This window comes from Dendropsophus ebraccatus, chromosome 4 (genome assembly GCF_027789765.1).
Source record: "Dendropsophus ebraccatus isolate aDenEbr1 chromosome 4, aDenEbr1.pat, whole genome shotgun sequence".
In the NCBI taxonomy this organism is placed as follows: domain Eukaryota; kingdom Metazoa; phylum Chordata; class Amphibia; order Anura; family Hylidae; genus Dendropsophus; species Dendropsophus ebraccatus.
In genome coordinates, this window is record NC_091457.1 from 84,689,372 (window position 1) to 84,702,863 (window position 13,492).

The window sequence follows — 13,492 nt, forward strand, 5'->3', positions numbered from 1 at the left end:
CCAGGTACAGAGCTGTAGACAGAGGTGATAGGGAGATAAATGATGCTGGTGTCTTTTCTGATGGCCGTGTGCAAAGTTATAAACTTGCGTTTTTCCTTGACAACTAAAGTGCCACAGCCATCTGCCTGTAGCATTTACCTTGGAAGCTGAAGTGACACATCTATCTTCCTGTATCCGAAGCTCTGTACCCAGTAGGGATCGGACAGATTCCCTTTAACATGCTAAAAAATCTGTTTAACCATTTCTCTTTTTCAGATTATCAAAACCCTAACCCAGTTTATCCTGCCCCTGAATTACCATAATGTATGGCTAATTTATTAATATAAAATACTAGGAAATATTAGAGAACTCCACCCAAACCATTTCTGGATTGCCTGGCTTTAAAGTTACTTTATACACCTCACTACACCCACACCTTTTTTGTTGTGCTGGGTGGAGACAGACTTTGAATACAGTGACACACACACACACACAAAGCTTGATATACAATCAATACACAAAAGAAAAAAAAGAGGCAACTATGGAATCTTCTGGAGTGAGTAGATTATTCATAATGTGCTCCTCTATTGAGCATGCCAACAGGCAAGCCAGGGCCTGCAGAGAGCTGTATGAATAACATTCTCCTGCAGCTTACCCTGGATAAGGATCGGGGACATTAAACCGTTTACACAGCACTCTGTCAGGGTGCCACTCGTATTTATCCCTCGTCAATTTTCCAAACATTTTCATTTTCACTGCAGCAGCTTTGTCGTTCAGGTCACCCTGCAGGAGACATATAAAGGATGAAAAGAATGACAAATCTAGGCAATGCTTAGAGGCATGCATGTCAAAGACAAAGAGTGGCTTTACACGTGGTCATATTTCTTACACTATTACACTACAAATATACTGCATCTCATTATCAGAGGGTGTTAATGTGCTTGATTACCCCCAGAGTGAATAGAAAAAGGGGTATGCAGAGTCCTTAAAATTGCCAGACTCACTATGTTAAAATAAAGTAAGAAATATGCGCCATCTATACTGACTGCAGCCAATGACCGGCTGCCACAGCGACACGTCTAGTAAAACAATTCACTGCACTTTTAAGAAAAACAAGACCTCCACAGGAGATTAGAGGCAACATCAATGCAAACATTGTGTGGACTTTAAACAGTGAGTATAATGCAGTTTGTTGGTTTTATCAAGTTTATATGATTGACACTTTATTTCTTGAGAAGGCATGACACACCTAAAATTGCTCCAATGCATCTTCTTAACCAGGATTACAATAGACTCTAATGTCACCCAAACCTATTAGTCATACATATCTATAGTCAGCACCCCCCCAGCGTACAGTATGTTCGTATCAGAATATACAGTATCCTGTTCTGTATCAAAAGCTCTGTGGCAGCATTGGTTCAGAGCAGCAAAACGGGAATTGCAGGGCTTAGAAAGCTGTTCTGCTTCTGTCGGTGGCAGCACAGGGGCCTGTGTCGCCCCTCACTGCTAACACTTAACAGAAATTAAGGTATAAACAGAAAAATACACATTTATTTTGAACTTTATTAAACCAATGTATTAGAAATATTAAAAAAATCATTACTCATATTTACTCTCTTTTCAATTCTTTTTAGAACTTTGAAAGCCAGTAAGGGATTGCAATGCTAAACACAGACTGTTCAAAAAATACAATGAAAGTCATCAAGAAAAACAAGAACATGAAACAGTTCAACCTACCCCATGGCTACATAATAATTCAAACATAATTCAAGATAAAGGTATAGGTGTGTGTTTCACCATGTAAAAGTTCAAAGGAATACCAAGCAGTATATTTGAATAGTGTGTATTGAATGACAGATTGGCGGGTAAAAAGTTTGGTAGTGGACAAGAGCTGAGCTGCAGTAATCAGGGACCATCACTACACAGTGAACAACACCAACTGCTTCCACCCCCTTCACTTTATAGGTCTGCCCAAAATATTTTTGCTAAATAAACAGAATATTTTTCTCCCTGCAGCGTCAGATACTATTTTAATGACGTTTGAGACAACTATATTGCCTCCCAGTGTAACAGTGCTCCCCTGTGCCCCCATGTAGTAGACAAGCCCTCTCTGTGCCCTATAGAAGTAGTCTTCCCAAATATGTGACCTATGTACTCTGTGCCCCCATATAGTATAGCAGATCTTCTTTGTGCCTTCATCTAGGTAGGGTGTGGTAGTGGAGGTATAGTGGATAAGGGGTGTAGTAGTAAAGGTAAAGATGAGGGGTGTACTAGTACAGGTATAGATGAGGGAAGTAGTAGTAGTAGTAGTAGTAGTAGTAGTAGTAGTAGTACAGGTAAAGATGAGGGGTGTACTAGTACAGGTATAGATGAGGGAATTAGTAGTAGTAGTACAGGTAAAGATGAGGGGTGTAGTAGTAGTAGTACAGGAACAGATGAGGGGTGTAGTAGTAGTAGTACAGGAACAGTTGAGGGGTGTAGTAATAGTAGTACAGGTAAAGATGAGGGGTGTAGTAGTACAGGTAAAGATGAGGGGTGTAGTAGTTGTACAGGAACAGATGAGGGGTGTAGTAGTAGTACAGGAACAGTTGAGCGGTGTAGTAATAGTAGTACAGGTAAAGATGAGGGGTGTAGTAGTAGTACAGGTAAAAATGAGGGGTGTAGTAGTACAGGTAAAAATGAGGGGTGTAGTAGTACAGGTAAAGATGAGGGGTGTAGGACTAGTACAGGAATAGATTACAGGTGTGGAGTGAGCTGGGGTGGGGGTGGGGGGGGGAAGCATGAGGCACACTGGGGTGGGGGTGGGGAAGCGTGGGGGGGGGGGGGAAGCATGAGGCACACTGGGGTGGGGGGGGAGCATGAGGCACACTGGGGTGGGGGGGGGGAAGCATGAGGCACACTGGGGTGGGGGGGAAGCATGAGGCACACTGGGGTGGGGGGGGGGAGCATGAGGCACCCTGGGGTGGGGGGGGGGGGAGCATGAGGCACCCTGGGGTGGGGGGGGGGGGAGCATGAGGCACCCTGGGGTGGGGGGGGGAGCATGAGGCACCCTGGGGTGGGGGAGCATGAGGCACCCTGGGGTGGGGGGGGAGCATAAGGCACCCTGGGGTAGGGGGGGGGAACATGAGGCACCCTGGGGTGGGGGGGGGGAGCATGAGGCACCCTGGGGTGGGGTGGGGGGGTGGGAAGCATGAGGCACCCTGGGGTGGGGTGGGGGGGTGGGAAGCATGAGGCACCCTGGGGTGGGGGGGGGAAGCATGAGGCACACTGGGATGGTGGGGGGGGGGGGAAGCATGAGGCACCCTGGGGTGGGGGGGGGGGGGGGAAGCATGAGGCACACTGGGGTGGGGGGGGGGGAGGGAAGCATGAGGCACACTGGGGAGCATGGGGCACACCTGGGGGAGCTTGGGGCAGACCAGGGCAGGAGAGAGCATACCTGGTATACCCCTTCTGCCCGGGCGCACACCTCCGGCCCTTGCGCTCTCCTACCTCCCGCGATTGGAGGTGCATACGTCACCGCTGCTGACCCGCCCCCATAGCGGTATGAACATCACCTCCCGGCCGCACATGGAGTTTCCCCGGAGGAGGCTGCGGGGACTGAAGGATCAGGTGATAGTGTGGCTGCGGTTACTGGAGCTGTACAGCGGGATCGGGGGGCACAGTGCAGACCCCGATCCCGCTGTACAGCTCCAGCACCCGCAGCGACACTACCACCCGATCCTTCAGTCCCCGCAGCCTCCTCCAGGGACCTCCATGTGTGGCCGGGAGAGAGTGCGTGTATTTGTCCTGCTATGGGGGGGGAGGTCAGCGTTGGGGTCAGAGGACGCTGCTGGGTGCTCTCCCTCCTCATGCTAAAAATGTATCGCTATCAGCCGCACATCTACCTGTGTAAACGAGTATATTTAAATGGCCAAATGATGCAGTGATCGTTTGTGTGGCTCGTTCGCAATAGTAAATGTGCCTTCAAAAAACACTGCAAGCAGCCACTGATCATGCTGATCAGCTCTCGATTGCGACCATGGATGGACGAAGATTGGTCAATGTAAAAGGACCCTTAGCCTTGTAATACTGGAAATTTCTCACGTGCCACACTGTAGGAGAAAGGGATATCCAGAATTTGGGGAGATTGATTAGTGGAACAAATCATTAGGAATTTATATTTATTATAGATCAGTGCATCTTTACCTCTTAGAAAATGAGGATTGAGGGTACGTTCACACTTACCGGATCCGCAGCATATTTTCTGCTGCGGATCCGCAGCAGATTTCATTTAAATAACTGAACACAGCATCAAATCTGCACCATCAAATCTGCTGCAGATCTGCTGCGGATCCTGTAGGTGTGAACGCACCCTAAGGGGATAAAATACTGAACTTTACTTAAACAAGCAGAACTTTTTAATATTTTTTCCTTACCTCTTGATCCCTTGGTACTTCAACTTTGTCTGAATCATCCTCATATTTTCCACGGGTGAACCGAGAGGAAAGATGAGAGTTGGTAGGTTTATATAGCATGGCGGATCGCATGAACTCCTCTCGCTCACGTGAACGTTCCCATTCAGTCATGCTGGCATCAAGGCAGCTATCCAGAGCGTCTGCAAAAAGACAATGTTAGGTGATGTCGATAGAGAGGGATCAATGCTAAAATGAATTAAGGATATTGATAAAAACTATGTAAACGCTGCAGATAAAAAGCTAATCTCATGACAACAACTCCTTTCCATATGCCCCATAAGAACATCATAGAGCAGGGTCCTCTATGAGCCACAGCCAACACAAAGATTTTTATTTTGGCAGGTACAATCTCTCTATGTATTTAATGGGAGCAATTGAACTGAATGGAGCAGTAGCAGCAGCTTCAGATAACAAAAGTAAAGTTTGGACTAAAGCAATGTGATAAAATTAGTATGTCATTTGTACCTTTCTGTCCCTTGTGAAGACTCCTAATATAGTTTTCATATCTCTTTTGTTTTTCTGGATTTTTCTCAAATGGCCGAAACTCTTCAGGATGCTCTGGCACCAGCTGCCTGTCAAGCAGACTTTGTTGCAAATTATAAGCCTTCTCCTCTACAGCAGAAGACTGGAAACGTTTTTTCAGTGCTTCCTGTGCAAGTTTCTGTGCCTTGGATCTCTGTTCTTCCAGAGTCTGTTTCACATCTCGGATTCGCTCCTTATCTTTTTCAGAAAGGAGCTCCAGCACTGAGGTGGGACCTAAATTATCATACACAAAAACATGAATGAAAATAAAAGGAAAAACATACATATATACAGTACTAATAACAGAAACTGGTAATGACTGGTGTTTCTCTCTCTCACCTTGAAGTGGAGCTTCTCCCAACATCTCCCTTCGCTGGGAAGAATTAAGCTGGTGTCTGCTGGCCGGCTGCTCTTTGACAGGTGCCACACTGGGCGTCAAGGAGGATTCAATCAAGGCCTGAAGAACCGCAGAATTCTGACTGTTCTCAGCTAGCACAGGTCTAAAATAGTGAACAGGTCTATAATCCCTCGGGAGGTCAGGTGGTGGATATATCTGAGAATATTAAAAGGCACCGATATAAAAAAAAACAAGCTAAAAGAGGATACAAACCCCAACCATGTACAGGGTTAGCGAAACTGAACTTTCCCAACCTAGAAAGCTCAGAGGGCATTCTGCTGCTCCAAATCAGATGAAGATCGACCAATGAGCACTTCAAATGATGTGCTTGTACAGCAGAAGGGAAGCATAGGGAACAGTTTAACTTCCTGACTACTCTACGATTTTTTTCTGATCTGGCCCCCCCCCCCGGAGTACCCCTTTAACAGCAAATTTAATAGCAATGTATACATACAGCCGGGGGAAGTGAACAGCAGTGAGCTCCACTCCCCAGGTTACAGAACATCCAGCTCACTCCACAGACTGCAATGCAGCGAGGAAATTGGATTTAATTGACAGCCGGGGAGAAACGCGGCCTGGATGACATGTCAAAAGTTACTTCAAATGACAGTAAGGCTTAAAATTATATTTAGATATATCACACTATCACAGGGAGAAACAGGTTGCTATCCTCCATTCACTGTAAAGGACCACCTACCTTTTTAGATGGAGGCGACTGTGTTGCTATACAAAAGCCTTCTAGCATTTTGCCAACATACTGAAGTTCTTTTGAAGAGTCTGAAAGAATAGCAGATATACTGTTACCACTCTCCTCCAGTATCGCCGATGTCTTCCGCTGACTGCAGACCCTCCACTTCACTAGTTTACATATATAAGTTGCATCCGTTTCCGTTTTTTTGTATTACAACTGATATCACAATTGATGGCAAAAAGACATCTGTTGTCATCAGTTTTTCTATCATTTTTTCAGTAAAAACCATCAGTTGCCGTCAGATTATATCAGCCTCCATACGTTTATTCCATTAGTTGTCATCAGTTTTTTTCCAATACAGCATATAGGGGACATCTATATAGGGGCAGCACCAGAGCAGGAGATATAATATGGTGTACAACTACATGGAAGTCCTCTACTGTGGGCAGCAGGACATGGGGACATCTCCTATAGCAGGGATAGGGAACCTTGGCTCTCCAGCTGTTGAGAAACTACAACTCCAATCATGCCTGGATATCCAAGACATGATGAGAGTTGTAGTTTTTAAACAGCTGGAGAGAACAGTGGAGGCTCTGCAGTCAGCAGAAGATACCTGCTACACTGGGGGAGCGCAGAGGGGTAAGCATAGGATGTTTATTGTTTTAGATGCACCACATGCACTAGCAGCAGTATATTAAAAATGCTTAACACCTGACAACCCCTAATACTAAAAAGGGAAGGAAAAGGATGATTCAAATATTTCTGAAATAGTTTTAAGCATTAGTTTTAAATCCTTATACACTCCTTCATCTACATATAATTCAGGATACCGTCATACTTATCTTTCACTATATAACTTGCTAAAGAATTCTTATCCAGAAGACAGAAAACTTTGGTTGCCCTAAAAGTAAGCCACCCATAAGGGACACTAGAGATTCTCTTTCTGCAGAACTGAGGTAACAGAGAATAGAGGTGTGTGCTAGATTCCGGGTATGTCCATGCACTACCCAGACAGCCCAACGCTATCACTATGCACTGTGTACTGGTTTATTTCTGGTGTGGTAGCACTGCAGGGGTAGTGAATATTTGCTTCCGCGTTCGCCCACAAATTGCAGCCGATTACCGGGGTCCTGGCAGTGGGACACCACATGATCAGCTTATCATCAGAAACAAATGTCACAAAAAAGGGAAAGTATCAAGTAGACAGCCAATTTAACACCACTCGACTTTTTGATCTCCACAATGAATTAGACAATAAGGACATCATAGGTGGGTGGCGAGTCTTTTACTCTGTTCCACTAATCAGATGCACAGAGAGGATTTTGCTTTGTAAAACATAGCTGGGCTTTTTACTATATTTTATTCTCCCTCGGTTTTCATGGACAGCATGTAAAACTACAATGTGCACAAAATAGAAAACATACCATATTAAAAATGAAGAAAGAAATGAAAGGTGGGGCCTCTAGTGGTGAAATTGTCTCCTGTCAGCTCTAAATAGTATTGGTACAGAATGGATTGCATTTCTTGTATATATTTGCTGGGAAGAAGAGAGTTAACCTGACCGTCATGGTTTATGGCAAGAGAGAAGATGTAAACTCAAGTACACTGGAAACTCTCTGCTGCCCACAGCTACGCAAATAAACACAACAATGGGCACACCTCTGTTGATATAAGCACTTGGCACACACTGGATGTGTGTGAGAAAAAGAGGCCGCTGCCACACTACACAGACACCACAGCTGCTTCATACAAGATGCGCTCACATTTTTCTCTTTCCTCATAACAGGCCACCGATGTAGCATGGAAAGTTAACCCCTCAATAGCAAGTTATGTAAGGAAGCAGGGTTATTTGCTTTTAACTACTAAGGCTCAAAAGGTCTGTATTAGAGCTGTATACATAAACCCCACAAGATTTTTATTAAATGCATTTTTCAAAGGAATGTGTCAGCAGAAAATGAATGTTTTTATGTTAAACATATTTTTCAAGAATTTTTGGTGACTTTTTTCTAATTTTTATTTTTCTATCTATATTATCAAATAATCATAATATCTAGCAGTTTTTATTCTCACCACAAGAGCTAAAACTTAAGTCCCTATTCCTCGGAATGATTATCCTCTGTATTCAGCCGATAATTGTCCCGTGGAGTAGAGGGCAACGATCAGCCGACATCGTTCATGCGACCGTGATAGCAGCGATTTGTTGCAGTCGCTCTGTGGAATAGGAGCGGCGGCAGCAGACCACCACTATCCCCTATGGGCTGCCCGGACAATCTAGCGATCACCCCGGCAGCCCCCCACACCTCCCAGCGGCCCCTCCTGTACTCACCCGCTCGCTGCCGACACGTGGAATAGCTGCGGCAGCGAGCGCTCGTTTGCTCCTCTGCATTGCCCCATGGAATAGGGGCTTAAGCTGAAACCTCTGTCTTTTGCCTTCATGTAATGTTTTCTGATCTTGTATTGTTCCTGCCTGTTGCCTATCTATTGTATAGCGCTCTGGAATTAAGGGCGCTTTATAAATAAATAATAATAATAATAATAAAATAACCTCCTGTTATGTCTGTGGTGATAAGAGGAGACTGCTGTAGTCACCTATACAGCATTGCAATGATATGTGACACCAGTAGATAGAGGAGACAATAGCAGCTCCTTGTGGAATGATCTTTTCAATTGTCACAGTGTACACTCAGTGATATTTCAACTCATCTCAAGAGGACAGACTCCGTTTATTGTTGTCTATGTCCACGAGTCTTGCTGTAAAGCATGTTGTTAAATGCTGTTAGCAGCTCAGACAAGATGGCTGCCCTCATAATGTACAAAAAGTGAAATAAAAAAATTACAGTAAAAAAATAAATATAATAAAGTAAAACAAGCTTTATTCTAATCAGTAAAAGAAAATTTTGGTCACATATGAACTTTAAAAAATTTTTAAACTGAAAAAAAATGCTAATTATTGCTGTATGAAAAAGTCACAGTGATTTTTAAGTTCATTGTTTGATTACACAGACCATGCAGGCCTAAATCATTGTAAAACACGACATGGAGAAAAAGGAACGGCTGCACATCCCATCTATGGCTGATACTAATGCCGCTAGGCCTATTTTAAAATTCAACACCAGGTCGTGTTTTACAGTTCTCCCTTTTCTGAACAGCTCGCACTCTTTTATAGACCCACATGACCAATATTAGCAGGATATGCCTGTGCTCACATGTCAGTACCTTATGTCTTCCCCATTCTGTGTGAGCAGCAGTGGTGAGTGTAATACCATATTCATACTTGTGTCGTTTGGGGGCAGCCTTCCCCGCCGGTGGTGCTGGCCGGGTTCTGGTGGGGCATTTTGGGTTTGGTCCTTTGACATGGGGGTTGCAGGGCCGTTCCATGGTCTCCCTTCCCAGCATGTGCACGCTTTGCGGGGTTGGCGGTCACTGACCGACATGGTGTGGAGTTAGCATAGGGACCCGTGTGAACCAGGGGACCTGCACGTGGTACACAGGGCTATTATGGTTTGATCAAATTATATACAGACACCCCGATGTCGTCTTCGGACAGCCGGGCCGAATCCCTCCGACCGTCCTGAGTGCCGGCCGCCCTCTGCCGCGTCATCGGCTGCTCAGCCGCGATTGGCTGAGCATAACTGTGCTCAGCCAATCGCGGCTGAGCAGCCGATGACGCGGCAGAGGGCGGCCGGCACTCAGGACGGTCGGAGGGATTCGGCCCGGCCGTCCGAAGACGACATCGCTGACTGAAGATCGGAGACGAGTCGGCACGTGACAGGTATGTATAGCGCACCACACTTCTGGGTACACGGGTGGGGGTGGTGGGACACGGGGGAGGGGGCCATTCACAGACATAACATACATTACAAAGTTGTATAACTTTGTAATGTGTGTTATTCTGTGAATAATTCTTTACCGCCGCACTACCCCTTTAAGATAGGCCTAGCGGCATTAGTATCAGCCATAGATGGGATGTGCAGCTGTTCCTTTCTCTCCATGTCGGTATAAATCATTGTGTAAACAGGAGTTATGCTGCTCTAAACAATAGAAGTGAATAAACACACAAACACTCCAGCAATCGCTCACACTGCCATTAACTCCTAATAACTGAAGCTGAACTGAAGTGAATCTCCTTTTTAGCAATACTTCATAGAGATGAGCGAATTTACAGTAACAAAGCAAAGCGCTTAGTTATCTCTGCAATCCGCTCATCAGCCTGCTGCTCTCTAACTCACTGCCCCTCCGTGCTCCTCCCTGGGTGCCGGGAAATGCAGGAACCAGTCCTAGGAAACTTCTCCCAGTTTGTATCTGGCTGTCTTGTGCCCATGTAAAAGGAGTCATAGGATCAGCAGGAGATTCGCAAAAACTCCATTAGTTTCTCAGAGCTAGAGTGTTTATTATTACCTTTTTTATTTTTATATTCATTTGGTGCTGTCCATCCAAAAAGTCCATCTCCAGTCTCCTCCTCCCGTAAGACTGTGTCATATTTTGACAAGGGATCAATACTGTAAATATCATCATCCTCATCTTCTAGTGCACCAACACCGAAAGCCTACCATAAAAAATACAAAATTTTTTATGTGAGTGATTTAACTCTATAAAAACACAATGTAGGTCTCCTGAGTATCAAGCCCCATGAATAATCTGAATCTTACCTGACCAGAGATTCCGACCTTCCTCCCATTCCTGTTTCGCACATCTCCAAGTAAATTTCTAGTCTTTTCAGAGGCATCGCCGAAAAGATTCACTTGTGTGTCCAGAGATCCAAACAAAGCTTGATGAGGATTTAGCCCGCGATAGCCCAGACCATGGACATTGTCTTTTACTGTGAAATCTATAGGAGTCACATCTTTTGGTGCAAATGTAATATTCTCAGGTATGAAGTCATCCTCTTCATCCTGTGGATTAGTAAAGTTAAATGTCTTGTACAATGTTCACTATTAAACACAATTTTAAAGTTTACAGTTGGATCTCCCTTTTTTTTTGTTGTATCAACACCCTTATGGCTCTGCAAAGATTTCCAGGGAACATCTCTTAAGTAGATGATCTCTCCAGGGAAGTACACAAAGGGGTCAGGGAGGCAAAAATAAAACAGGTCTGTATAGTTTTTATTTTTAAATCTTTATTTATCAATAAAAAACCAAGAGTGACATGAAAAGAGTACTAAGATGATGCTGTACTTCTTTTCTACCTATGATTCAAATAGTCATTCCTTGTTCCGCATTGCATCATTACATCCCTTAGGGGGCTGCCCTGAGCAATTCCATCCCTTTTGTAAACATAAAAGGGGGACATTTAAATGTGCTCAAGACCTATTCCATGGGAAAGGGGCAGATTCGCCCCTTTTCCATGGCGTACACCAGCCTTCATGGCAAGGCAGGGAGGAGGTTTACAGCTGGAAATAGGTGTTAACCAGGACAGGCATAATTTTTTGCGCAATTCGTGTACCAAGCACAGGTGCTGCCAGATTCACTAGGAGGTGTGCGCGGCGGTCTTAATAAATGCCCCCACCCCCAAGACTCCTTTCCCCCTAAAGCCTCTACAGAAGGCCCCCTCCTCTTCTCTATATTTATGAACATCCTATGTTCCACATCACCAGCTTTATAGTTAATACTTTGAAATTCCTTTATCTAATTACCCTCTCTCTCTCTCTCTCTCTACAATTCTCATACAACTTATTCTAGCACAGTGAGAAGAGAGACAAGAGCTCTCATTTCTGCCATAACTATTTTATGTTTTCACCATATTCATATCATGAAGCCTCAGGATAACTTAACATAACTATCATTTCTTATTGAGCTGAGACCTTAGTTAATCCCTTGGAGAACCCCCTGTCGCCATAGGTCTCCCTTAAGGTCACCCAGACCCTGCTCCATTTGTATAGAGGGCCCCCTAAATCCCATATATTAGGTTATCAGGGACTCCCTTTCAGATCACTGCCCTGGGTTTCCAAACCTATATATTATGGGATCTTCTACACTCCATGAGCTCCATGGATTAAATGTTAAAGCGACCCTGTACCCACAATCTGCCCCCCCCAAACTACTTGTACCTTCAGATAGCTGCTTTTATTCCAACATCTGTCCTGTGGTCCGTTCGGCAGGTAATGCAGTGATTGTCCTAAAAAAATACTTTTAAAGTGACTGTACCACCAGGCCCAGGCTGAAGCACTGGAGGCGGGCGACCCACCCTTAAGGGGAGGAAACCCCAGCCCCTCTATGACGTGACTCCATTAGAATCAATGGAACCCTATCATAGAGGGGCTAGGGTTTCCTCCCACTAAGGGTGGGTCAGCCCGCCTCCACTGCTTCAGCCTGGGCTTGGTGGTACAGTCACTTTAAACTTGAAGCCCTGTGCCAAACGGGAGTATCTGTGCCCTAACTTTGCACCACCCCTCCCCTCCCTCTTCATCATTAGGAATGCTCCAGTGGCATTCTTAAAGAGAACCAATCACGGAAGATTTTTTTTTTTTTTTATTCCTTAATTCTATTTAAATTACTTTTTTATTAATATTTGTAAATAGAATTAATGAATTTTCTGTCCGCGTTTTTAATTTATTCATGTCTCTCTTCACTGTCACGCGCCGGCTCTTTTCAAAAGAGCCGGCGCGTGACAGGAAGCTCCCGGCATGCAGAGCGGCAGGAAGAGCTCCCATGAGCCCTTGCCCGCCGCTCTGTAAATACACAGCGATCTCGCGCTGTATATCTGTCCTAATTAAACCTATTAGTTTTCTCATGAAGATACAGACTGCATTTGCAGTCTGTATCTTATACTTTACCTAATCCTATGTAGCAGTGTAGTGAGCCGGGCGCCATCTTGATGACTGGAACGCACCGCTGGAACGCAAATGACGTCATTAAGATGGCGCCCCGGCATTACTGCACCGCTACAAAGGAGTAGGTAAAGTATAAGATACAGACTGCAAAGGCAGTCTGTATCTTTATAAGTAGACTTTATGGAGATACAGACTGCCTTTGCAGTCTGTATCTTTTACTTTACCTACTCCTTTGTAGCGGTGCAGTAATGCCGGGCGCCATCTTGATGACGTCATTTGCGTTCCAGAGGTGCGTTCCAGTCATCAAGATGGCGCACGGCTCACTACACTGCTACATAGGATTAGGTAAAGTATAAGATACAGACTGCACAGGCAGTCTGTATCTTTATAAGTAGACCTTATGGAGATACAGACGGCCTTTGCAGTCTGTATCTTATACTTTACCTAATCCTGTATAGCGGTGCAGTATTCCCGGGCACCGTCATCTTCATGACGTCAGTTGCGTTCCACTGCTGGAACGCACCGCTGGAACGCAAGTGACGTCATCAAGATGGCGGCGCCCAGCAATACTTACACTACTATACAGGATTGGGTACAGTATAAGATAAAGACTGTAAATGCAGTCTGTATCTTCAGGAATAGACTTAGGGAGAGAGAAACTTTTATTATAGGGACAGTTA

At 44.8% G+C, this 13,492-nt stretch overlaps 1 protein-coding gene and 1 long non-coding RNA gene across 4 annotated transcripts in view; one reads left to right on the forward strand and one right to left on the reverse strand.

The window, feature by feature from the left end:
• The window catches only part of LOC138788377 (uncharacterized), a 34,329-nt gene extending 32,384 nt beyond the window's left edge, over positions 1 to 1,945 (forward strand). For all 3 annotated transcript variants that reach the window (XR_011362584.1, XR_011362582.1, XR_011362583.1), the window contains exon 4: positions 1,614 to 1,945. This is a non-coding gene — a long non-coding RNA (uncharacterized lncRNA). The remainder of the gene's footprint in view (positions 1 to 1,613) is intronic.
• The window catches only part of GPATCH1 (G-patch domain containing 1), a 43,890-nt gene that overhangs the window by 15,894 nt on the left and 14,504 nt on the right, over positions 1 to 13,492 (reverse strand). Inside the window, exons 7-13 of the mRNA XM_069966173.1 lie at positions 10,693 to 10,935; positions 10,442 to 10,589; positions 6,050 to 6,129; positions 5,295 to 5,508; positions 4,899 to 5,189; positions 4,395 to 4,573; positions 635 to 762 (exon numbers count right to left, since the gene is read on the reverse strand). Coding sequence (XP_069822274.1) covers positions 635 to 762; positions 4,395 to 4,573; positions 4,899 to 5,189; positions 5,295 to 5,508; positions 6,050 to 6,129; positions 10,442 to 10,589; positions 10,693 to 10,935 — 1,283 coding nt within the window. The remainder of the gene's footprint in view (positions 1 to 634; positions 763 to 4,394; positions 4,574 to 4,898; positions 5,190 to 5,294; positions 5,509 to 6,049; positions 6,130 to 10,441; positions 10,590 to 10,692; positions 10,936 to 13,492) is intronic.